Source organism: Urocitellus parryii, chromosome 10, assembly GCF_045843805.1.
Source record: "Urocitellus parryii isolate mUroPar1 chromosome 10, mUroPar1.hap1, whole genome shotgun sequence".
Lineage (NCBI taxonomy): Eukaryota > Metazoa > Chordata > Mammalia > Rodentia > Sciuridae > Urocitellus > Urocitellus parryii.
The window spans coordinates 3,050,774-3,077,160 of NC_135540.1; the positions used below are offsets into that span (position 1 = coordinate 3,050,774).

Genomic DNA, 26,387 nt, shown 5'->3' on the forward strand with positions numbered 1-26,387 from the left:
AATCTTTTGTCTTGCTTCCTGGTGCTGATACTCATTTATTGTCTGTTATTTCATTATTGGAAAGAAAATTACTTTCAGTGATGGAGTAAAGGAAATTATTTGAATATTGTTTTTTGATAGGTAATGAGTTGTTAAACATGCCTTTTGTTTTTTAAACTATGCATAATTTTTCTTTTTTAAAATTTTTTTTAGATGTATAGACCTTTATTGTATTCATTTACTTATTTGTGGTGCTGAGAATCGAACCCAGGCCTTACACATGCTAGGCAAGCGCTCTACCAGTGAGCCACAGCCTCAGCCCCTGGACATAATTTTTCTTGTAGATTAAAGCATCTTTTTAAAAACAAGTGTTAGGGGTTAGGTAAACAGATTTTTATAACTGTATTATTAAAAAATCAGTTCCTTAGGTGCTGGGAATGTTGCCGACCGGGTTTTAGCTCAACTCTTAACAGAAATGGATGGGATCGAACAGCTAAAGGATGTGACAATTTTGGCAGCTACTAATCGCCCTGACAGGATAGACAAGGTAAGAAAGAAGGTATTGTGGATGTCTTGAAGTCAAGAATGAGATCATTGATTTTATTTGTGTGATTTGGGGAGGATGTGGAGGGGGTCAGATAACTTTGTAATTAGTTTTTCATCACAGGATATTGGAGGAGGTGAAACAGGTTCCCTGCTCACCTACATGCAGCAGAGTTTTTTGTTTGTTGTTTCTTATAGACTGGCAGCAGGGGACAATAGAAGCCTAGGATTCATTGTGAGGCAGTCCCCTAGGGTACAGGGAAGCTGCCTGGGCAGATGGAGTCTCTGTTCCCTGAGAAGCCACCTGTTGTGGTTCGCTTCCTGGGGAAGCTGGTAGAAGACACCAAATATGAGGACTAGAAACAAGCCTGGGCTGTTGCAGCCTGTCCTTGTCCCAGGGTGTTGCATTCCCAGCACAGCCTTCCTTTATTCTTGGTAACCATAAATGGGAAAAGGGGGCAGCTGGGCTGGTCCAAGGCTGCTGTCCTGTAAAGGATCTTAAAGGAAAGGAAAGGAAAAAAGAAAAGCCGTGTGTGTGTGTGTGTGTGTGTGTGTGTGTGTGTGTGTACATTTTTTTTAACTGCTCATGGTTCCATGTTAATGAAACTCCTTTGTAACCCTACAGTGCCTTCTCCTTCATTCTTGCATGGAATTTTCATTGTATTTCTCTAGAGAATCGAAGTTTTAAGATTCTGTTGTTTTTTTTTGCTTTTGTTTTTTTCCGTCTACTTTATTTGTTTTTTAAAGATGTTTTCAGCATTTCCATCAACTTTAATGTAAATTTCTAGTAATGTCATACTAGTTAGATTCAAGTAATCACTACCAATGAGTGCTGGTAGAATAAAATCAGTCTTTAAATAAACATTTACGACATCTTTCTATAGTGAAAAGAATCATTTTTATCACTTTTCTAGTCTAGAAGTAGCTATGATGGGAATAAAATAGTTGACAAAAGAATTATAGGGCTGATGTTAAGTTGTAGAGATTTATTTTTAGGCTATTCTAATGTCAAAGAGATATATATTATAATAATTTTTGCTGCATTTCATCCAGATGTTTGGTCTTTTCATTAACTAACATATTTTACATTCCTGTTGCCTGTTAACCCATATCCCTCTATGCAGATGGTCTTGGGGTGGTAGATTAGAATGGGGAAAATTCTTGAACTGTCAGAATAAGATTGATATCCTCATGTTGTCCATGTGTTTTACATATTTGGTGTGGTTTGGGGGATAATATTTGTTTCATATAATCTGGGGAAACTGAAGCTGAAATTTCCTGTGGATTCTGGTGCTATAGCTAAGGAAATAAGACATATAGCTCAGAAATCATATTATTCTAGTTCCTGGTATGTCATGTTTACATGTTAAACTCATTAATTGTGATGTAGCACACTGGGCTGAGTGAAGTAATTACTTGTTGTCTCTGGTGGTTTGCTGTAGTCTCCATAGGCCTTTTAACCCTTCCTCCAGCTTATAGATGAATGTAGAGAAGATGCATCCTCACATGTCCATTTTGCATAAGAGTAACAGGACGTGACTGGAGAGTTGAACTTTAATGAGATTATGTAGACTCATTAGATTGATATTAGTATGGATTTCCTAAGCATCAGGAGACTTCAGAACATCAAGGAACTAATTTATTATTAATGCTCAATCATAGTTAAATGTCCAGGCTATTGGAGTTTATAAGGGTTCAATCCTTGACATTTTGTGCATTGGTGTTGAATCTTTTTATTTCTTTATGTATTATAATTAATTAATTAATTAATTAATATTAGGGATTGAACTCAGGAGCATTTAACTACTGAGCTACATCCCCAACCCCCCCTTTTTTTGCATTTTATTTAGAGACAGAGTCTTATTGAGTTACTCAGCACCTCACTGAGGCTAGCTTTTTATTATTATTATTATTAATTTATTTTACAGTAGAATGCATTTGAGATATTTACACAAATAGAGCACAGCTTCTCATTCCTGTGGCTGTACATGGTGCAGAGTCACTCTAGTAGTGTAATCAAACATGTATGTAGGGTAATAAGGTCTGTCTTTTTCTACCATCCTTCCCATCCCCACAGCCCCACCTCTCCCCTCACTCCCCTCTACACAAACCAGAGTTTCTTCATTCTTCCCTATCCACTCACCAACTATGGCTTAGCATCTGCTTATCAGAGAAAACATTCAGCTTTTGTTTTTTTTGGGGGGGCGGGATTGGCTTACTTCACTTAGCATGATATTCTCCAGTTTCATCCATTTACCCTCAAATACCATAATTTCATTCTTATTTAAGGCTAATATTCCATTGTGTTTAGGTACCACATTTTCTTTATCCATTCGTCTGTTGAAGAACACCTAGATTGGTTCCACAGTTTAGCTATTGTGAATTGTACTGCTATAAACATTGTTGTGGCTGTGTCACTATAGTGTGCCGATTTTAAGTCCTTTGGGTATAAAACGAAGATGTAGGAAAGCTGTGTGAAATGGTGGTTCTATTCTCAGTGTTCTGAGGAATCTCCATACTGCTTTTCATAGTGGCTGCACCAATTTGCAGTCCCACCAGCACTTTATGAGTCTGCCTTTTCCCCACATCTTCATGAGGCTGCCTTTGAACTCATGATCTTCCTGCCTCAGCTTTCCAAGTGACTGGGATTACAAGCGTGTGCCACCACACCTGGCCCTTGATGTTGAATCTTAAGGAAAAAAAAGGATTCTGTCTTCTCTGTTGGGTGTTAAACAGGCCTCAAACTAGTTTCAATTTGTTGAATAATTTTATATTTAGTCTCTTCAAGTACTTTAGAACTTATGCCTACAGTGTAATAGACTGTTTTTTAAAAAATATTTTTAGTTGTAGATGAACATAATAATTTTATTTATTTTTGTATGTGGTGCTGAGAATTGAACCCAGTGCTTCCTGCATGTTAGGCAAGCGCTCTACCACTGAGCCACAATCCCAGCCTGACAGTTTAAAAGACTCTTAAGAATAGCTATTGTACAAATTATATTTACAATAGTGATTTTCTTGTAATTTGTAGAATTTTAAAAATTTGATTTAAAGCATCTATGGAAAAGATTCCCAAATGAGGAAAACTTTGGAAGTTATGTAGAAGTCTTGAATAATTCGGGATTCAGAATTATTTTTGTGTTTGGCTCATGGAAGGTAATAATGTGAAAAGCTGAATACTGTGCTTGTGCTCATGCACTAAATATTTGAAACCTACTATTTTAGTTTGTTTCAGCTTTAAAATGATGCCAAAAAGGAGGATCACAAGTTCAAAGCCAGCCTCAGCACCTTAGCAAGGCCCTGCCTCAAAAGATAAAAAGGGGTTAGGGGATGTGGTTCAACAATTAAGCACTCCTGGGTTTAATCCCCAGTACCAAAAGAAAAAGAAAAAGCCAAAATATGTAATTTCCTGATTCTTGGCTCTATTTTACCACTGCAGTTTCATGAATTTGTGAGAAAAGAGGTCTCTTATTTGTATTATTTGAAGAGTTGTCTAGTTTTCTTTGAGCCTTTTACTTACATTGTTCTAGGCATAGCCCTTCCCAAACATTAGTATTTCTAGATGATTTTTTTTGAAAGTGCACAGCATTAGAAAGAGGCTTTTATATAACACAAACAGCAAGATCAAGGTAATGAATCTGGAGAAAATGAGATTGACATGTGTAACAGAGGACAGAGATAATAGGGACAGGAATGGCAGATGCAGCAAGTGGTAGAAAGGCCTGAAAGAGAGACTGTGAGATAGATACAGACCTTGGAAGACCAAGGCAGGCAGGCAGAAGCAGAGATCACAGTTTCTGATTCTAGCTCTGTTACTAACAAATTGTGTTTTTAGAAATTATTTAGCCTCTTAGTTTTCTGTGTCTATCAGAAATGTTCTAAATAATCTCTGATACATCATTCAAATTCTACAAAGACAGACAATAAGAGATTTCAAATGCTACATAAAAGGATGCTGTTTACCGAGCAGGTTTTTGCTTTCTGGTTTTTATTTCAGCAACTACCTTCCCATACTTACTTGTAAAGTTCCTTCCTTCAAACAGATCATAAAACAAGCAAATATCCAGGTGTGCAAAAAGTCACTTTTCTTTGTAGTCATGTAATTTTCAGAAAAACATGGAACAAGCCATAAATCAGCCTTAAGGCTGTTGTTGTGTAACAAAAACTTTAGTTGACAGTTGAAGAATACTTTGAGTTTTTCACTTAATATTTATTACTCTTTGAAAAAGGAAAAGTTGTTAAGCTGCATATTTCTTTGTTCACAGATGTCTGATCAGCCTATAATATTTTGGTCTATTTAATATGCTTTTAACTATTTCAAAAAACTGCCAAAAAAGTAAAAATAATTTTTGAGTTAGAACAGAAGTATATAATACATTATTTAAAGTTGAATCACTTCTAAATTTGAGGAGAACTTCTTGCTTTATATTGTCAATTTTTTAAAAATCCCAAATGGAAACTAATGTTCAGTGTGGCCAAACCAAATCCAAAGTCATGAATTCAATATTTTCACATCATTAGTAAAAGGGCTAATTTGGGGGACTATTTTTAAAGTGCGTAGAGAATATTATCAATAATAATGAAGTGCCATTTTCATGTCTGGCATATTTGTGTGTGTGTGTGTGTGTGTGTGTGTGTGTGTGTGTGTGTGTGTCTGTCTGTCTGTCTGTCTATTGAAAGGGTGTGGAAAGTATCAGGGTCATGTAATGAAAGAATGTTTAGTTCCTTTCTTTGCAATACGTATAATCTGATTTGAAATATACATGTCAATTTTAATACATTATAATCATAAAATGTGAACAATCTCAACTAAGTCTGTGGTGCTGTGGTGACATGTGCACCCCAGCAGACATGGGAAGTTTGGCCTGTGTTGCTCCTGCTGTTTGACATGCTACTTGAGGATGGCCTTAGCATTGCAGTTTCTGTGTCTCAACACAAGATGGTGGTGCTCACCTGAAACAATCTCTGAGTGCAGACCCTGCCGCTCCTCAAAGCTCATCCCCTCTGTTCAGAGGAGCAGCTTAAGGGGATGAGGAACTAGCTTTGCTTTAAAAAATAATAGTTGAAGTGTGAATAAACACTCATGCTCAGTGTACAGTTTATTTTAAAATTGATTTCAGGGAATTGTGCAGGATTAGTGCTGCACGTACATGTATCCTCTCTTAGGAAAGTAATGTTTACCATCAGTCAATGTAGTAGTTTTATTTACTTTTTAAGTAAAGATACAAATTTTTTTAAAAAATTTAAATTAATTCTTATAATTAAATATATGCTTATCATATATCCAGTAGTAAAAGAGGTCTTGTATTGTTTGTAGAGTTCTGTGGGTTTTTTTTTTTTTTGAGCCTTTTACTTATTGTGCTAGGCACAACCCTTCCCAAGCATTAGTGTTTTTAGATGATTTTTTTTTTTAAGTGCACATCATTGGAAAGGGGCTATTACCTACTTCCAGGTATTTACCCAAGAGAAATAAAAACATTTGTCCATGCAAAGACCTATGGAGAAGTATTTATAGTAGCTTTATTTATAATCACCTAAGCAACCCAAATATTCACTACCTGATGAGTGGATAAACAAATTATGTCATGTGCATACAGTGAAATATTATTAAGCCATAAAAGTAGTAAATTACTAATACATACAAAATACAAATGCATCTCAAAAATGTTATGATAAATTTTAAAAGCCTGATACAGAAGGCTTAGTAGACAGTATACTTATTGATTCCATTTATAGAACACTTTGGAACAGCAGGGCTATAGGGTCAGAAATGAGATGTGGGCCTGAGAGAATTTTTCATGAAGTGATATGAAGAAGCTTTTTGTGATAATGGAATTTGTATGTTGGTTGTGGTGGGGATTATAGGGCTGTATGTATGTATCCAATCAAACTTAAAAAATTAAAAAGAATAATTTTACCTTATGTGAAGTATACCTTAATAAACATGGCCATTACAAAAAGACAATTGAAAAACAAAAAACTTTTCATAGAAAAGGCAAAGGAAATTGCATGCTTCTTTTGGGCAAATACTTCTCATTTGGAGACAGGGCTTCTGCTGCACTGCTCCCTTCCCAGGCTCTAGGAGCCCACCAACATGGGCCTTATCCCTGCTACCTGGGGCTCAGGGCCACCTCAGCAGAGAGGGCATTGTGCTTTCAGACTTCCCTCCCTGGCGTTTGTTCAGGGTAGAACAGGAAGAATTTTAGTGCTGGAATAATTCTTAGAGAATTTGTGTCTTAGTTATTGAAAAAAAAAAAAAAAAGGCAGATAGAGACTATATGAATAAATCTTTTAGAAAAGTTATTCAGCAACATGAGTTTCTTTTTGTTGTTGCATGTATGATAAGGACAGTTTGTAATATGTTTCATTGTAATAAAGTATGACTAAAATTATGGAAATGTACTTTGCTTTCTTTTTTTATTTAAATTTTTTTTTAGTTGTAGATGGACTTAGTACTTTTATTTTATTTATTTTTAGCAGTGCCTCACATGTGCTAGGTAAGCTCTCTACCACTGAGCCACAACCCCAGCCATTGCTTTCTTTTTTAATGCTAGGTTGGAATGGATAATACAGGTGAACCAGATCCTTGAATTAGTCATTACGTTTCATATCATTTAATAATGGTTTTCTTTACACAGCTTTTCAATCTGTTATGCCTGTAAAATTTGTACCTAAAAGTTGCAAGTTGTTTCTGTATTCACTGAGATACTTAAACACAGACTTATTCAGAGTTATGCTTTTTATGGAAAAGAGAACAGGAAGCCACTTATAAGACTGATGTTTTTGGAAATCTTGTTTCTGGAGGTTTTGATTGTGTGCATGTGTGTTAAAGTGCAAAAAAAGAGAATTTGATATAATAGGGTTGAAACAAAAGGTGTAGTGTATGTAATCTCTGTAGAAAGGTGAATAAAATAAAGTGCTGATGTTTGAGGAAGGTGAACAGAATTATATTCTCTTTCCTTTGAGGGCCGAGGGATATGCATCTGGAGATTGAGCCCAGGGTGCTTGACCACTATGCTACATCCCCAGTCATTTTCATTTTTTATTTTGGGAGAGGCTCTTGCTGCTTTGTAGAGACTTGCCTGGAATGTGGGAGCCTCCTGTCTCAGCCTCACTAGTTGCTGGGCTGATGGGCATGCTGCCACCATGCTCAGCCCAAAATTGTATCCTCAAACATGGTTAGGATATTTTTTATTTATAAAATATTCTCTCTTGTTAATCTCATGGTTTGGGACTTAATGACCCATTTGTTTACTATGTTGATGAAATATATGTGCTTTTTCAGAAATTAATAGAAGACTGACATTTTATTGAGTGTAATAACTTAGGTTTATTTTTAAATTCTGTAAAAAGGTTTTAAATTTGTGTATTTAATATTTTCTCTTCTTTTGGTATTTCATTTGTCAATCAGAATTCAATCTGATTTTTGCATTGTTTTGCTAGATGGCTTAGATGAAGAGAGAGGCAAAAGAAAAGGGGAAAAGGGAGAAGATAGAGGCTGGTAAAAGCAGTATGTGTGGGGTTTTTTATGTTTTTTGTTCATTAGATAATTAGAATTTATAAAATATGCATTAGCAGATAGATAATTAATTTTATTTATATGCCTAGGGAAATATAACATAAGATTTAAAGCATTAGGCTAAAAAGAGAATAAACTAATTTGAGATTAGAAAACTAGTCTGCCTCTTTTCATAAATAATGTTTTGTTAGAACGTAGCTAAATCCACTCATTTGCTGTTGTGGTTGTTTGTGTTGTACAGTGACAAACTTGAATATTTAATATATAGATATATAGCTAACAGGCTAAAAATGTATACTGTCTGGCCCTTTGAGAAAAAGTTTGCCTATTCCTGAACTAAGGAAAGTTAAGGGTTTGGGTGCTAAGTGTGCAGATGAACTGTGTATTTATTAACTTGCATTGAGTCATTCACTAAATACCTGTTTTGTATCTATAATGTGCCTTGCAGTGTGTTAGGTAATAGACAAAAATTAACATACCCTACAAAAATGTTTGACTTCTTTTTTACTACCAACTATAATGCAGCTTGGAAAAGCCAGTTATTATAATAGGAAATAATCATAAGTCAGATCTCACTTGTCTGAAGCAATAATAATAATGAGCCTCCTTGAAAAAGGCCTTATCAGTTATCTGACAAGTTTGTTGTCTTTCTCTGATTCTCCTGATTCCCACCCCCACTTAAGTTACCCAGCCATCCATTTATTTATTTATTTATTTATTTATTTATTTATTTATTTTTTTAAATTTTTTAGTTGTAGTTGGACACAATACTTATATTTTATTTATTTTTATGTGGTGCTGAGGATCGAACCCAGGGTCTTGCACGTGATAGGTGAGCACTCTGCTGTTAAGCCACAACCCCAGCCCCTCAGTTATTTATATTTTTGCATTTGTTTCCACTCACGTACTTCTTTACAACTTTTATCACTGTCTGCCTCCACTCCCCAGTATAAGCTCCATAGGGCAAGGATTTTTATGTGTTCCCAGATAATCCAAGTGTTTAGTGAATGAGACCTGCCACATACATTCTTCTTATTAGCTGTAGCATTGCCTTTGGAAAGCACCAGCTTCTTCACATGTCATCTATTATTTGGGTGAATCGAAATGCAAATTTGTAGAGCTACAATGTGTATTTTCTGTTTTATCTGTTCTTCACTGCGAAGATTAGTATTTCCTCTGTTTTTACTTCCTTACTTTATTACAAGTTATATGTAGGGCATGTACTGTTTTCTTGGAGGTTATGTTTAGTGCAGGATGTGCTGAGTAATTCATAAATATGTGTACTGAACGGAGAAATGCACATTAAGATTAGCTTATGTTCACTGTTCTGATGGCCTTGAGGAAGCAAAGTGGATGAGAATTAAATAACTGTTAAGTAAGAATAGTTGATCCATTAAACTTCTTTTTCAGTTGTATTTGTGACTGCTTTGGTGATAGTCGACCGCTCTCCTGTGTAGTTGCAAAGTTGGTAAGAACAACTGTGCTCTCTAGCCACGTTTCTATAAGTTAATATTTCACATTTCCATTGGCAACTTGAACCTGTATTCCTTCAGACTACTGAGCAGCCAAATATTCACCTAAGCAGAAATGATTCACTCAGGAAAACAAGCAGAAGGACAGTCCAAACAAAAGGGAAATGTGTGTACTGTAGGTAGATTTACAGAGGATGAAAATTATATGCTTTTATGTATCTCAGTACATTTTTTCTTAGGCATTTATATTTTAAACAAAAAATAAAATACTAAACAAGTATGTGAAGAGATTCTGAAAAATCTATAAATATTTCTCTAAGATAATAACAGTTTTTACTTTTTTTGAGCATCTACAGTGCACCAGCTACTGTACACTGAGGTTATATGCATCATCTGTAATTTTCCTAACAACCACATAAAGTTTCTTTTTACATTTTTAATATGAGAAAATTACTTCTCAGAGAGATTTAATTGCTTGCCCTGAATCCAGAGCTAGTAAATAACAAAAGGAGTGCTGTCAGGCCAGATTTCCTTGTCTCTAACAGTGTTTTTTTTTTTTTTTTTTTTCTCCTCCAGCATACCCATTTTTCATGCATTGCTGTGATACAATATCAAGAATAGTATACTGTGTTCGCGCTTCATTTAAAAGTATTATATTTTATGAAATTTACTCTAAATATTTTTTAAATATTTATACATTTTTTTAGTTGTAGTTGGACACAATACCTTTATTTTATTTATTTATATTTATGTGGTGCTGAGGTTCAAACCCAGGGCCTTGCATGTGCTAGGCGAGCGCCCTACCGCTGAGCTACAACTCCAGCCCTATAAATATTTTTTAAAGTGTAAGTTTTCACAGTGTGGCATGCTTCTGAATGACTTGAAAGAATGTAATTCAGAAGAAATGATTTGTTGAGTCCAGAGAGTGACACATACCTCCTGAGGGCCATTGCCAAGTAGGAATGACACATTGAAACTTCCTTGCCAGCGTACCCCATGTTAAATGGACTTGCCTTGGAAATCCGCTGTGACCTTGCATGTGTGTTTGAGAAAGGTGACCCTGCTCAAGGATGAGGGTGGATCCAGGTTTAAGGTGTATCCTGCAGGTTTGAGGAAGTATCCCGCTCCTTGGGTTTAGGGCGTTCCAGTTTAAGACAATCTGGTTTTAGGGAAGTTCCAGGTTTAAGGTTATTGCTGCTGGGTATAGGGCGTTCCTGCTGCCTGAGTTCCCGTTGAGTTCTGGTGGAATTCAGAAAGTATTTGGGACGTGAATTGTGCGGCAGAACTTGGATTTTCCCCAGAACGTGTGTAGAGGCCCGTGTGAGTTCGGGAATAAAGAATTGCTGTTTGAATCTATAAGGTGTGTGGTGGCTCGTGATCTTGTGCCCAGCCAAGACTGTGGCACATACCTCCTTCCTTGTCATTTAAAGTTTAAGCTTTAAAGAGTTAAAGTCTTATGGTAGCATATGGAAAAGCTAGAGTGGAAAAGTTGGGAGATTCAAATTTTAGTATTATACTTAAATTTTTTTTAACAATATCAGATACCTCCAATTTCTGCATTTTATTCATCACAAATTTAACTTTCCCCTTTTATAGTAGATTATACAGCCAGGAAAGAATAAAAGATCAGCTATGGTGATGAAATAAAGATGTTTGGTTCATACTTAAAATATTGTACAAGGTTTTTAGTATCATTATAATTATAGACAGAAGACCTTTATAAATACTGTTTGTTAATACCAGAGCTTACTATAAATTATTATCTGCTGAATGGATGTATGACTGACTGAATAAATAACTTTAGCTGTGGCCCCTGCAAATCCTTTAGTAACTCCATTTGGACAGTTCTTTGTTTTGGGAACACTAAATTGTAAGATAAATGAAGCACAGCAATTCTGGAGGCTGAGGCAGAATGACTACAAGTTCAAGGCCAGCCTTAGCAATTTAGTGAGAGTGTGTCTCAAAATTAAAAATGGTTGGTGATGTAGCTCAGTGGTAAAGCACCCCTGGGTTCAATCCTTAGTGCCCCCCCTAAATTAAAAACTCAATATTGGTGTTAAATTATTTTCTATAGTTGCCAAAAAGAAACTATAACTTTCTCTAAAGATGTGTAAGGAAATAAAAATAAATAAATAAATAGCAAGCTTAGCTCTGTTTTATGTGAACCATGGACTGAGATTACAATCCAGGCAAGGATGCGTTCCTCTGTGACTTCCATTCTATCCATCGGTGCTTTTTATATCAGACAGTAATACTGCCAAGATGATTTCTTGACCTAGGGAAGTGATTGTTCTGTACTTCATGTTTGTCGATGTGTCACATTAAAGTTTTAGAAAACTTGATTACTTTGATCTTTCAAATATCAATTTCCCTTTTAAAGACAATAGAGATTGTGGAATATTTTGTCTGGATGGTTGGCTAAAAGAACAAAATGGGGAGGGTAGATACAGAACAGTGTGGGGTTTTTTCCCTTATTATCTGATTATCAAGCGTTAAATTTTTTTCTTGTTTCCAGAGTTTAGAAATTCCTTCCAAACATATCTTCAGGACACGATGCTCTGTTTAATTCTTTTGCATGTGCTCTATTTTTGTTTGTTTATTTTCATTTTATCAGAATGAATTTGCTATTTTATTTTGATAAATTAATAGCTGTATCAAGTGGATAGGTTCTTATTTCTTTGATTTGAAGGATAATTTGAACATTAGATTTAAAAGACTTGTAGATGCATAGCTGTTTGTTTGTATGCAGATGGTTTGCAACCAGTTTACTGTCATTTAGTGTCAGAAGGGATATTGAGCTACTCCTGTATTACAGTTACTGTTTCACATGTTTGTCAATATCTGATGACTGCCATTGACTTTCTTTCAGGTATCTTAACTTCAGTATTTAAAGCCTTAATTTCAGAAAGATGATCTTTCTGAAAGCTTTGCTTGGGGTCTTTATTAGAAAGGAGATCTAGATGATGGAGAGGGTTGCCTTCTTCACTATTCATCATTTTCCTGGACAAATCTATGGAGGCAGGTTGCTGATAGGATAGGAGGAAAAAGCCAAACAAACACATTGCTGAGGCCAGGCTCCGAGCTTTGTTCTCTGCTGTCTGCGGGAGCCTTTGCTTCCTACTCAGATCATCTCCACAGGGATTGAGGCCCCCTGCACTGGGATGACCCAGAACTGTGGACTGCAGACTGTGCTGTAGTCTCCTCTCCACTCTGAAAAAAAAGTGGTGCTCTTAATAGCTTGCCAGATCCTCACCAGTCCAACCTTTAGGAAGAGTGTACTGATTGGGGATAGACTCTCATTTGGGGATGTATGGGTGCAATAGATACAAACATTCATGAAAATTCCGTTCAGATTGGTGATCTCATGATGAAGAGAGATGGAGAGTAACTTCCTTTTATCATAGAAGGACTTAGGAATTTTACACCAGTTTTACTTCACAGATATGAAAGGAAAGTGTCTACTTTTAGGAAATGGGGTTGTACAGAATTATTATTTCTGTATTGGTGAATTAAGTAATTTGATTTTTAAAAACTAATCACGATATCTAGAAGTAATTATTTTGACAGAATATTCAAGAGCCAGAAGCTCTGGATTCATTTTTTACATATGACTGTGGGTTACTTATTTAATGTCTAAACCTCATGTACACATCTGGAGAGTAAGGTGTTGTTTTTAAACTTGTTGGAGGGGTATTTTTGCTAATTTGTCTACCCTCTAGCTCCGTAACTGTTGAGCCCCAGTGTAAGACATCCACATTTTCCTGCTCATCCCCCAGTGAGGCTTACTGCGCCTCCACCTGCAGCGTGTTCAGCTTAGTCACAGTAATTTTCAGGAGAAGTGTGTCCATATAACCACATAGGTATAAATGATATCACACCTAGTGACTTAGTGGTAAGAGAGTTAGGGACTGAAAAAAGGTGTTTATTGCCTTCCAGAGATTTAGGCTGAGATGTGAGGACCCTGACATACCAATAGCACCCATTATGGTTTATGTATTCAGTATACCTGGTAAAGTGCATGGCCTCTATACAGGTTTAATAACATTCTGTCCACTGTACTGACACAAAATCAGATTGGAGAGGAAATGTAAGTGATCTTTTATTCTTACTGTATAAGAAAAATTGTAGCTGATACTATTTTTTACCAACCATGTTTCATGTCCTATTGTTCACACCCCATTAATTAACTGATGCATGTTGAGAAGGAGTTCTGCTTTCTGTAAAGGAGGAGAGGTGACAAAAATGGAACTTGAGAGTCAAATCAGAGCAAGTCACTTGACCTTTGTTTTCTCTGTGGTGAAGAGGGACAGACAGGAGGTCTGCATTCTATCTTCACCAAAACCTTTTTTAGCTTCCCTCCCTCTATCCTGCCCCACCTTTTCCTCCTCCCCCTGTCTTCCCTCCCTTCCCATTAAGATGACCAGAGCTATAGAGTTAGTGCAGAGAAAAATCAAAGAAATTGGATCTCAGGTAGGTTGAGACCTGCAAAATGTGAGGATCTTAGACATTGTAAGTGTAGAAAATAGTTTCACTGAAAAACGTAGTATGTAACTCTGTATTCTGCATACTTCTTTTTTCATTTTAAGGGATATTTTGCTAAAATGATATTTTGAGTAGGTAATATATACGATGTGACATATGGAAAGATGCATGGTGATATCTTGCTTTCACCTATGTAATCAACCTTCTTTCCTTCACCTCATTATTAGTCTCTTATTTCTCCTTCCAGTGTTGCTTTATTATAATACAAGGGTGACATGCGTGTGTGCACACACATACTCCCCTTCCCGAATGTACAAAATGTGGGAAACTGTGTTCAGCACTTTGCTCTTCTGTTTAGCTCTGTATCTTGGAGACTCCTCTTCTCAGTCTCTGGTCTTCCTCACACTCTCATAGGCTTCACATGCTCAAAACCACTTATTCCTAGATTCTGTGACATGGCCATCTGGACTGCTGTCAGTCTTTTCCCCATGCCCCTAATAGTGCTGCAGAGAGGAACCTTGTCCCCACATCTTCTGTGCTTGCCTGGGTAGTGAGATTGCTGTGCTGAGAACATGCACTTGCCATTTTGTTGGATGGGGTCATACTTCCTCCCCACATTCTGTACTTTGATCAGTAGTTAGAATGTGTCAAGGTCTCCAGGTTGGAACCAGTAATTGGTAGTTAATTCTAATAGTTAAATAAAGAATTACTAAAATATTTTACTTTTAAATTAAAATATAAACATACATTAATTTGTGGTTTGTTTTAAGGCAAATGATTTTCTTTGAGAACAGTCTGTTCATTGGAGTTAGATATTATCTCTTATCTAAACCACATTGTATTGATTTCAGTGTTTTGCTTCTATAGAGTCAGAAATTAAAATACTTTACACTCTGAATGTTCTCATTCTTTTAAAACTGTTTGGCTCATACCAATTTACGTGTTATTTTAGTTACCCATCTATATTAAGTCTTTCCTAAGTATTTATCTTTGTTTTCTTAGAAATAATAATGTTCTTTTAATAGTCATTTTATTGATTTATACATTATTTACTTAAATAACATTCAAAAATTTTTTTGCTTTGTTTTTTTAGTACTGGGGGTTGAACCCAGAGATCCTTTGCCAGTGGACTACATCCTCAGCATTATTATTACTATTTTGAGAAGGTTCTCACCAAATTCCTTAGGACTCACTAAGATGCTGAGGCTGGCCTTGAACTTGCGATCCTCCTGCTTTAGACTCCCAAGTTCCTTGGGATTACAAGTGTGCCCAGTATTATTGAGTATTTTTTAACCTAGAATTTTTGATTTGAGGATTTTTGTCAATATTTTGTAACTGATGAGTCACCCTGTTATAGTAAATGCTTAGTAAATGCTAATTGAATGAAAGAGAAGAAAGAAAAGATGTAGTATAGAAACAGACTCAACTGACTCTTGGCATACACCCAGAAGGAAGAAGCAAAGAAGAGGTAAGGGGGAAGGCCGTGACTGAGATGATGTTAGCCAGGGTATTTAGCATGCCATGGCTGAAGGGTCTAGGAAGTAATGGCTTTGCTCTCTTCCTGCGTAGCTTCCTCTACTCAAATATCAGAAATTAAAATAAAATAGAATAGTATGCATGTGGGTCCATTTTTACTCATTTGGCTTTCATTTTCCACCTTGCTTATTCTTGAAAATTGTAGCATTTCCTATCAGAATTGATAGGCTAGATGTACTGAGGCTTACAGAGCTTTAGACCAAATTATAATGATGAAGCCTCAATTTAGATAATATTATGTTTTGAGACTCTAATTACAGGCTGTTCCTTTGAGTGACCAGTAATTTTCATCTTTTCCGAACTCATAGAACTTGTCATCAGCCTTGACCACCATTTCAGTTTTGTCTTAACTGTTGCAAGGACTGGTCAAGGGAAAATGGGTGAAGCCCTGCAAAATTAATCACTGCTGTCATTCATAACATTTGAATTTCTGCAGTGAGTTGTTAGCATAGTTCCCATACTTTCTGGCCAGGAACCACTGGTAGCGCATGCCTGTAATCGCAGGGGCTCCGGAGGCTGAGGCAGAAGGAGTTCAAACCCAGCCTCAACAATGGCAAGGTGCTTAGCAACTCACTGAAACCCTGTCTGTAAATAAAATACAAAGTAGGGCTGGGGATGTGGCTCAGTGGTTGAGTGCCCCTGAGTTCAATCCCCAGTACCAAAAAGAAAAAAAAAAAAATTCTGTAGTTTCTGATCTGCCTTTATCTTTTTTGACCTCTTTTGTCTTGCCTTTATTGAAAAATACTGAGGAATTCTAACAAAAGCATTACTCATGTACTAACAAAAAAGCTTTAGTGTACTGATGACATCATTTTGTTCATTACTATTTTTAAAAAATTTTTTTAGTTGTCAATGGACATTTATTTATTTATTTATATGTGGTGCTGAGAATTGAACCCAGTGCCTCACACATGTGAGGCAAGTGCTCTACCACTGAGCCACAACTCCAGCCCTATTCTTTACTATTAACCAGTAAAAATTAAACTGACACGAATGAACTGTTCTTTCAGCATACATTACTTTGCTTGTGTGTGGTGCCTCTAGGTACGTAGCCTGCATCAGTACTGAGGCTTGGTGCGTGGGAACTGTTCTGCTATCAGGGTCAAGAAATTTTGTTCTGTCATCTTCATATTCAAATAGGTTGTTTGGTTGAGTCAAATTCCCAAGACTTTTTTGTACAATGAACCTTTCCTTTTAAGTTACTAAAGGATGAATGATATTCAAGGTGATGTTTACCAAACTTTACAGGCAGCTTTGACTTTCATCATCCCTGATCCAGGGCCCATGGCACTGTCCCAGATGCCCATTTGTCCTTTGTTTCTTGTCCTTCTGTTGCTGCATTGATGATTGCACATCACCCTTGTGCTTCTCAAGTGCAGATTTAAAACGTTTCCTCAGGATGTTTTGATGTGAGCATACAGTGGCTCCAGATACGCATATTCCTTTTAACTTTGCCCCTCAGCCATTTCTGATGTCTTATGTAGTTCATAACTAATGAAGGACAATAACAGGAAGAAAGATTTTTGATGTTGTAGTGATAACTGTACTTCTTATACATAGGTCTCTCTCTCTCTACATTTGTATCAGTCTTCTTTAATATTAAAGGTAAAATTTAGAGCTATTAATTTGGCCATATCTTTTAGGTTGTGAATAGTGTTTTTCTTTTTTTTTTCCTCTTATTTCTTCCTTTTTTTTTTTTTTGTTCCTTTTGGTACAGGGAATTGAACCCCGTGGTGCTTACAACCCTAGATGTACCACTGAGCTACATCCCAACCTCTTTTTATGTTTTTTATTTTGAAAAGTATCTTAAGTTGCTTAAGACATTGCTAAGTTGGTAAGGCTGGCCTCAAACTTGCAATCCTCCTGCCTTAGCCTCCATAGTCTCTGGGATTCCTGGCATGAGCCCATGAGCCTGGCTGCCAATAGTGTTTCAAGTCTGCTCTTACTCTTTATCCAGATGTGTCCTACATATGTGTAGATTAAATTCTGCTTTGTATTCATTCCTCAGTGTAAAATTACCCATATTATTTTATCATGTATATTTTACTTTCTGAAAATTGATCTTTTATTTTTTCAGGAGAAGTTTTTTGAGTTTTTTTTTCCCTAGAGGGAAAAAAATGTCTCAAAAATCTATTTTATTATAGTGTGAAAGTGAAAAATGGACCTTTTTTAACTGAAAAAAATGTTTAAAATATCTAAAATATAACTATTGTTATAAAAAGGTATTCATGTAAGACTAGAAGACCAGATTGAAAGAACACAGTGGTTAATTCCGTTTTTATGAAATTTTATTCAATAACATTACATAATCCTTTTCATTGTAAAAGGAGAAGGATGTTTCTGCTGCTGCCTGTGTGCCTGGGAGACCGCGGTCAGTGGGGTCAGACAGGTCGTCAGTGCAGCCCTTTGGCACCTCTGCTTCTGCTGCAGATGCTGTGGGTTCCAGGCTGCCTTTCATCTTTTCTAGGAAGAATCACTGTTAATGTCTCACATGATCTCCTTGTAATGTTTGGAATATTTAGTATGAAGATGAGGCCCTAGCCCCAAACAGCTGATATGTTCTCTGTTAAGCATAGTTAGTCCTTACTGGACCTGTGTATATCCTAATATTTTATTTCACTTCATGAATGTGAATTTTAAGATAAAACTTATTTACTAGAAGATTCAGTTTTTAAAATTGATATCATATGATACAAGTTGGGCCAGAAGCATTCCACATGATTTACTTTATAAGTAAAGTAATTGAATTAATTGAATTCCATCTTCAAGTTTTTCATTGAAAAGAATTTTTTTAATACTTATTTTTAGTTGTAGTTGGACATAATACCTTTATTTTACTTATTTATTTTTATGTAGTGCTGAGGATCAAACCCAGGGCCTTGCCCCTGCTAGGTAAGCGCTCTACCGCTGAGCCACAACCCCAGCCCCTGAACAGAAATCCTTTTGCAAAGAAAATATACCATGAAGTCAAAAGTGACAAATGTCTGTGGTTTTGTGTGGTGACTTTGAAACCATCACCAGGAGGTCTGTCCCATTCCTGGAGTCTTCCTTGCCACCTCTGGGAGGCACACGGGTGTGGTCTGAACAGCTGTTGCAGGTGAGCAGGGTTGGGAAGACTAGACACTCATCAGTGTCGGAGGTAGTGTTCGCAGCAGCCTGGTCACCTTGGGCGTCTTCCGTGAAATAGCACATAGATTTTGCCAGTCAGGTATAATAAAATGAGAAGTCTTGGCTGCAGGAAGCCAGCCATCCCTGGGGACTATACATCTCCAGTAGAAACCTGACTCCCCAGTAGAAAAAATGGTATCAAATATTTTCCAAGCCCCCGCCCCCAATTCTGATTTATCATTCTTCTTTGAGAAATGAGCTTGAAAACTGATTTACAGAGATAATTGAGACCATTTCCCATGAAGTTCCTCCTGTGTCCCCATCTTACTAAGTACAACTCAGCCCCGTTACTTCTTCTTTTCCTCTTCTCTCCTCTACTCTTTCCTCCCTACGTGAACCATTCTAGTTAGCGTCTGCAGCTCCATGTCAGTTTTTAACATTTTCAGCTCTTCATTGATATTAAAAGTGAAATTGTGAAGGTACCAAGGATTGTTAAACAAAATTAAATGGTTTCTTACTGTCTTGAATTCCACAGTTTCAGAATTGTTGACTCCCTATGCCTTGAAGCTTGTTATCCTTTAGCTCTAATGACTGTACGACTTTTTATTCTGCTAACAGTGTCTGACTCTGTAATTTTAGTTGAATTTAACAGTTACTTAATATGATACAAGTGGAAAAAAATCTAAATCCACTCAGTCAATAAGTCTTTTTTTTTTTTTAATTAAAAAAGTGTCTGTTTTTTCTTTCTCTTTTCTTTCTGCCTCAGTCCTATTGCTGTTCATTTCATAGCACTCTTTCCAGAAGAGTGTCTCTCTATTGTGATTGCTCTGCTAAGGTCCTCAAGAGCTCCCTGTTCCTTCCTCACAAGTCCAACTCTTGGTTCCCGCTTTTTGATTTGCTGAAGTTGCCTCCCACATCCCCGTAGCAGGGTATTCTGAGTCCTCTGGAAGTGACACATTCTCGGTGCTCCCTTCTTTCTTTCCTCCAGCTTTGGCTTCCTTTATCTCTGCTGCCTTCATCTAAGACCATTCAGTTACCTGTCCTCAGCCATCAGTCTTAAGACCCTTTCCCGTGAAGTCCTTTGGGAGTTTTTGTTCTTATTTTTCACCTTTACTAATTTGGCTCTCTCTCTCTTCTCTGGCCACTGCTTTTCTGTACCACTTAGCTCGGTTCCTGAGCCTCTCTAAGAGTTCATCTCTGTAGACTTTTCTTCTCCATCTGGGAATTTGTAAGTATCTTGAGAGCAAAGAGATCAAATCATGTTGGATAATTCTTGAATAATATTCCATGAACTTCTGTCCATTGACTGCAAATAAAGCAAAGATTTAGATATTTAATCTTCTTGGGGAGTCAATAATAAAGCCAATATCTGAGTAGAAGCCGCTTTTTTAAAAAATTATAATATCCCCACATTTATCAAGTCAGCAATTATATTAGTAAAAATTTCACATCAGCAGGGGGCAGTCAAACCAAAGTTCATTATGCTATCTTTATGAATATTTGAAATTTTATTTCTGTTAATTCCTCTACTGAGGACACTGGTTGTACTTTAAAATCCATTTGCAAACAAATTTCAAAACTCCCCTTGTTGGTAGATTTAAGCAGTTGTATTAAACATGTTTAGTTGTGTAAGGTAAATAGTTTTTTTTTTTTCCTTTTTATGCTAAAAAAATTGGCCATCAGTATCATAAGATGCTTTTTAAAAAAAAGTATTTGGCCAATTTACATAGAAATTTGTTTTTTTTTCTATCTTTAAACAGTATTTCTTCTAAATTAACTTTTATAGAATATTCTTATTCTGTGAATTTGGGAAAAATTAGTTTTTTATTTAGAGGCTTCTGTAACATAACACTATCTAAAATGTAGTTTGGCAAATGCTTACAGTTTTATCTAGCGTTTCTTCTAGAACTTTCCTCTGGCAAGCTGCAAACATCTAGTCTCATCAGCACTTCATCCTCCTGAAGGCTCACCCAGCATTTATGTAAGAAGAAACACAGTTCACACTAAGCAGGGTTTAACATATTCTAATTGTACAACTGCATTTCCTGTTCATAGTGAGAAGATTCTGGAAAACTGCCTTGGTATACTTCTCCCTTCATGTTAGGACAGGTAGAATCTTGTCTGCTAGCAGGCAGCAAAGGAAATGTGCTGGAATGCTGTTGAAGGGAATCTTTTCCTGTTCCACAAATGACACCTTAAACCTTTTAAGAATACAATTTTTTTAAAAGTGACAGGTCTACATTTGCTTTTCCTTCCTTCCTTTTTTCCCCTTTTAAACTTTGCATGCATTGAGTTTAGAAATGCATTTAGTTGGGGGGAAAAATATTCGTTATGTCTGGGGGGAAAAAATCACCTTCCTGATATTTTGCTGTAAATCTTTTGATAGTAATGACACAGGGTAAGTGTCAGAATAAATTTAGTAGTAATTATTACTTTCTCATCTCAATCTTTTTTTTTTTGTTACCCCATATTGAACCCAGGGGCATTTTACCACTGAACTACATCCCTATCCCTTTTTGTTTTTTATTTTGAGAAGGACCTCACTTAGTTTCTCAGTACCTTGCTAAGTGGCTGAGGTAAGATCAAATAGTTTTTTTAGCTTTCTGTATCTGGCTTATTTCACTTTGCATAATGTCTTCAAGGTTCATCCATGTTGCCAGAAAAGGCAGAATTCTCTTTTTTTTTTTAAGGTTGAATAGTATTCTTGTATGTGTATGTGTATTTCATCTTCTTTATTCATTCAGTTGTCAGTGGACACTTAGATTGTTCCATATCTAAGTTGTTGTGAATAATTCTTTAGTGAACATGGGAATGCAGAGATCTCTTTAACTTACTGATTTCTTTTACTTTGGTTGTGTACCCAGAAATGGAATTGCTGAATCATATATTACTTATATTTTTATTTTTTTTGAGGAGTTTTTATTCTGTTTTTCATAATGGGTATACCAATTTACAGTCCCATCAGCAGTATAATCTTGCCAACATTTCCTTTTTTTTTTAAGTCATTTTTTTTTTAAATATTTATTCATTTATTTTTTAGTTTTTGGCGGACACAACATCTTTGTTTGTATGTGGTGCTGAGGATCGAACCCGGGCCGCACGCATGCCAGGTGAGCGTGCTACCGCTTGAGCCACATCCCCAGCCCCTTTTTAAGTCATTTTTAAAAACATTTTTTTAGTTGTAGTTGGACACAGTATCTTTATTTATTTTTATGTAGTACTGAGGATCAAACCCACTCTATTGCTCTACCACTGAGCTACAGCTACAGCCCCTCCCCCCGCCTTTGTCATTTAAATGTGTCTCTTTTTGTTTTATTGTACTGGGAATGGAACCCAGATGTACCACTGAGTTACTTTCTTTTTTGTTATATAGGGTCGGTCTTAGTTGAAAAGGCTGAGTTCAAACTTGTCATCCTCCTGCCTCAGCCTCTCAAGTATCTGGCATGACAGCTGTGCACTAATGACTTTTTGATATTAGCCATCCTAATAGGTGTGAGTTGGCATCTCCTGGTATTTCTGATTTGCATTTTCCTGATGACGAATGATGTTGAACACTTCTTTACCTATCTGTTGTCCATTCATATGTCTCCCTTAGAAAAACATCTATTTGGGTCCTTTGTCCATTTTGTTATTTATTTATTTGTTTTTTTTATATTGCTGTTAGGGTGTGAGTTCCTTATATATTTCGGATATTAACACCTTATTGATATTGTGCTTTACAAATATTTTCTCCCTTTCTCAAATCTTAATATGCTTTATATAACTCAACTATGGGTCTGATATAGAGTTAGATTTTTGTGATTCTAGTAAATATCTGAAAAAGACTGATGATCAGAGTATTTTGTATTTTAACAAGATTCCCAGATAATTGGAATCCCAGATAATTTAATGTGTGTTTATTACAAACATTATAAATGTTATAAATTCCACGTGCAGATATTAGACCAATTGCAAATTAATGAGTACAATCTTGACAGTAAAATGCTATAAAAATCATGACTAACTTGTATGAAACTTGTAATTCTGATTTTATTTAGCCTTATAACTCTATCAGTTGGCAAAATTAAATAGTTTATACTAATTTAAAATGTAAAACTAGAATTTCCAGCAATTAGAAAAAAAAAAAAATTAAGAAATGCCTAGCTGACCAGGTATAGGGGCACACGCCTATAATCCCAGTCACTCAGAAGCAGAGGTTGTAGGAATACTGGTTTGAGGTCAGTCTCCGCAACTTAGCTAGACCTTGTTTCAAAATAAAAAATAGAAAGAGCTGGGAATGTAGATCAATGGTAAACAGCTCCTGGGTTTATCCCTAGTTACTCTCCACCCCACAAAAAGGAACATCTAGCTGCAAGATACCTGAAACATACAGTGTCATCTACAGAAAAGGATAGATGGGTCAAAGTGGAGGGCTCTCAACAACCGTAGTTTCAGAGACTGAAGACCATTTTATGAGAAGCAAGATATTTTGGATGACTCTTGTCATTGAACGCTTGTTATAAACACTCATTAAATTCCACATGCAGATATTACACCAATTGCAAATTAATTATTAGAATCTTGACAGTGAAATGTTATAAAAATCATGACTAACTTGTATGGAACTTGTAATTCTGATCTTATTTAGCCTTTATAACACTATCAGTTGGTAAAATTAAATAGTTTATACTAATTTAAAATGTAAAACTAGAATTTCCAGATTTAAAACCCTCTCAGCCAGGTATGGTGGCACATGCCTGAAATCCCAGTGGCTTGGAAGACTGAGACAGGAGGATACTGTTTTTCATTTGTTATTCAGCCCTTCATTTTCCTTAAATATTTCCAATATAAATTCTAAAAACTAAACCTGTCATATGCATATATGTCTGTACATAAAAATTTGCTTATAGAAAAAAAAAAAGCCGGGCACGGTTGTGCACACCTGTAATCCCAGCGGCCTAGCAGGCTGAGAATGGAGAATTGCGAGTTCAAAGCCAGCCTCAGCAAAAGCAAGGACTAAGCAACTCAGTGAGACCCTGTCTCTAAATAAAATACAAAACACAGGGCTGGGGATGTGACTCAGTGGCTGAGTAGCCCCTGAGTTCAATCCCTGGTACCAAAACAGAAACCAAAAAAATCCCAAAAGATGTGACTATTTTAAAATATTGAAGATTTGCAGAAATAAGCATATAATCTTTTTCTGCAATTTTTTTTGCAGTTGCATGCTTTTTGTGAAATTATTGTTAAAGGGGTATATACGACATAATTACTTTTTAAATAATTGATTATACTAGTTTATAAATAGTTTTCTGTATATACCCAAATATATCTGTTTATATACAAATCTTCCTTCCCTAAAATTTTGATAATGTTATAAAGTAAGTCTCCTGAGATAAATTTTCTACCAATCCCTAGAGTCATCACTGGATATGTGCACTATGTCTCAATTCCATGAGGAGTCAAGACAAACTCAGCCTGCACTGGTTAGTGTAGATCTCATCTAAATGTCAGTAGATAACCTGTTTTATGTAAGTGTATCATTTTTCAGAGTGCACTTGGCTGGCTCCAGCTTATAACTGTGCCTACCAGTTATGAGAATCTTTGGTCTTTCTTATGGGAAAGGTATAAGCACCTGTGTACGTAGAAGCATCTGTCACCCACCCAGTTGAAGATGCGCAGCACATTTATTTTGTGATAGTAAGTAAACCAAAGTTTATTTTAGTTTGATTTTTTTTTTAGAATTATAATTAATTCTACAGTTCTTGTATATGTTGAACTGAAAGAGCTAGTCCAAAGATATTAGTCTTTGTCACAGTAATTACATTATATGAATCTTTAGGTTTTGAGAATGTTTTATTATTCAATCTGGTGTCTTCTTTTTGACACCTAAACCAAACCACACATAATGGCTAGTATTGATTTTAATAATTAATATGTTGAATCAAAGTGTTTTTTAAAATTTTTTTTTATTATTTCTTTATTCTACTTTATTCAAGTCAAGCAAATGCATCTTACAAGTCTCTTCTCAGGAGCTGAACCAAGTCCTGTTTGCACTCCCTTGAAATGACTGAGTAACTCCTCTCTTAGCAGGGAGGTCAGGTCAGTTTTCTAATTAATTTGCCAAGTTATACTATGAATTTGCTAATTTTTAGTTATCCTTTCTACAAATGAGAAGACTAAGGGGTAGCATGTGCTAGGTACTGTTCTAGGAGGCAGATAGTAAATTGAAGGACAATCTAGCCTGGTGAAATTGACAGTTTCTCCAGTTGCTCTAGGAATTGCTGTAGTCATTTTGTTTTTATTATGCTGAGTATAGACATGAAGGAAATTTTGGAAAAGCCCATCCTCATAATTATTCAGCTCTCTATAGCTTCAGTTTTCCTTTGCCTTTTCATATTCTTTCTAATACATACTTTTGTCTTGCCTATTAAAGTTCAGTTAATGTAAGGATAAACTGATAAATGACCTATAAATGACCTATCAGTTTATCTACACACTCCGAGTAATTTAGCAATGGTAACTGTGCTTTTTTCGCTTTAGTTCTGTTAGGATCTGAGGCCAGATGATAGTTTTATATAGTGTGACCTGCACTGGGTGCCAGATGCAGGAAGAGAAGCCAGTAAATAGCTTGCTTTCCAGAGAGTCCCCACCTTTACTCTAGAAGGGAAGATGCCTTACAGCAGTGCTCTTTTAACCACACAGTAATTACGAGCTCCATAGTTATACAGGTGTGTTTTCTATTCTCTCTGTAACTGGTCTCTTCTCAGATTAAAAGGAGAAACATTTCCTTTAATGAGGAGGAAAAACATGCTTATTTTTACAGTCAGATTTTGAAGTAAAGGAAGATTCCACTGGGATGAAAATAAGTCCACAGGGTACCTTTCATGTGGGATTTTCCAATTCCTGGGGACCTATACACTATTTCTTGATTATTTCATGAAATTGATCATATTCATTTATTAATAGTTCTTAAGTCCTTGTATTCTTCTTTATATATAATTTTTAAAAATCTGTCAGTTTGGTTTGCTTGCATCAGTAGAGGGACATGTGGAAAAGTTAAGCTAGCTTAGACATTGCACTGAAAGCAGGTTTATTTTTTAATACCATCAAATGTGCCTCCCTGCTTTGTTTTGTTTTGTTTCCTTTTTGAGACCACCAATGAAAGCAGATATTTTTCTAACTCTGAATATTTTCTCCTTCTTTCATGCTCTGGTAGAGTATACTCTGTAGAGGATCCACTTAATATGGAATGAGTATGGCTTTATATTGCAGTTTATCTTTTTGTTTTTCCCTAAATTGGAGCTTTGCTTTCTTACTTGTGTTGTTCTGTGCCTATGTCACACATGCAGTTAATTTTTAGCAAATCATTCATTATTATTCTGACTGGCTTTCTTGCCTTTTGTATAATTGGGTAGGGATCTTAACCTAGCCATGCTGACAGAGCTCAAGTGTAAGTGCCAGTACTTTTTCTCAGCTGCCCAATTCTCTGTAAAAAAAAAAAAAAAAAAAAAAACAGAAGCGGGGATAAGTCAGGAAAGCAGACCATACTGAGTGAAGAAAAAGATGGACTACAGTTTCTTCATTTAATCTTGCAAATGACATAAGAAACACTTCCAGTAAAACTCCCTGTTTATATAACAAAATCTTCCTTGTTATAGAAAGAAATCTAATGTTTAAAAAGCTCCACCAAGTTAATATTTAGTAGTAGCTGGATTAGTCAGTTGTTTGAGTCTTAATCCAATGACTTTGTAACAATTTCCAGACAATAT

General features: G+C 36.0%; 1 protein-coding gene across 5 annotated transcripts in view; it reads left to right on the top strand.

Moving 5' to 3' along the window:
* Afg2a (AAA ATPase AFG2A) overlaps positions 1-26,387 on the top strand; it is a 261,726-nt gene that overhangs the window by 107,232 nt on the left and 128,107 nt on the right. For 4 of the 5 annotated variants that reach the window (XM_026412226.2, XM_026412227.2, XM_077803492.1 and 1 more), the window contains one exon: positions 400-526. The exons of the other annotated variant lie outside the window; for it this stretch is intronic. In XM_026412226.2, coding sequence (XP_026268011.2) covers positions 400-526 — 127 coding nt within the window. The remainder of the gene's footprint in view (positions 1-399; positions 527-26,387) is intronic. 5 annotated transcript variants of the gene reach the window in all.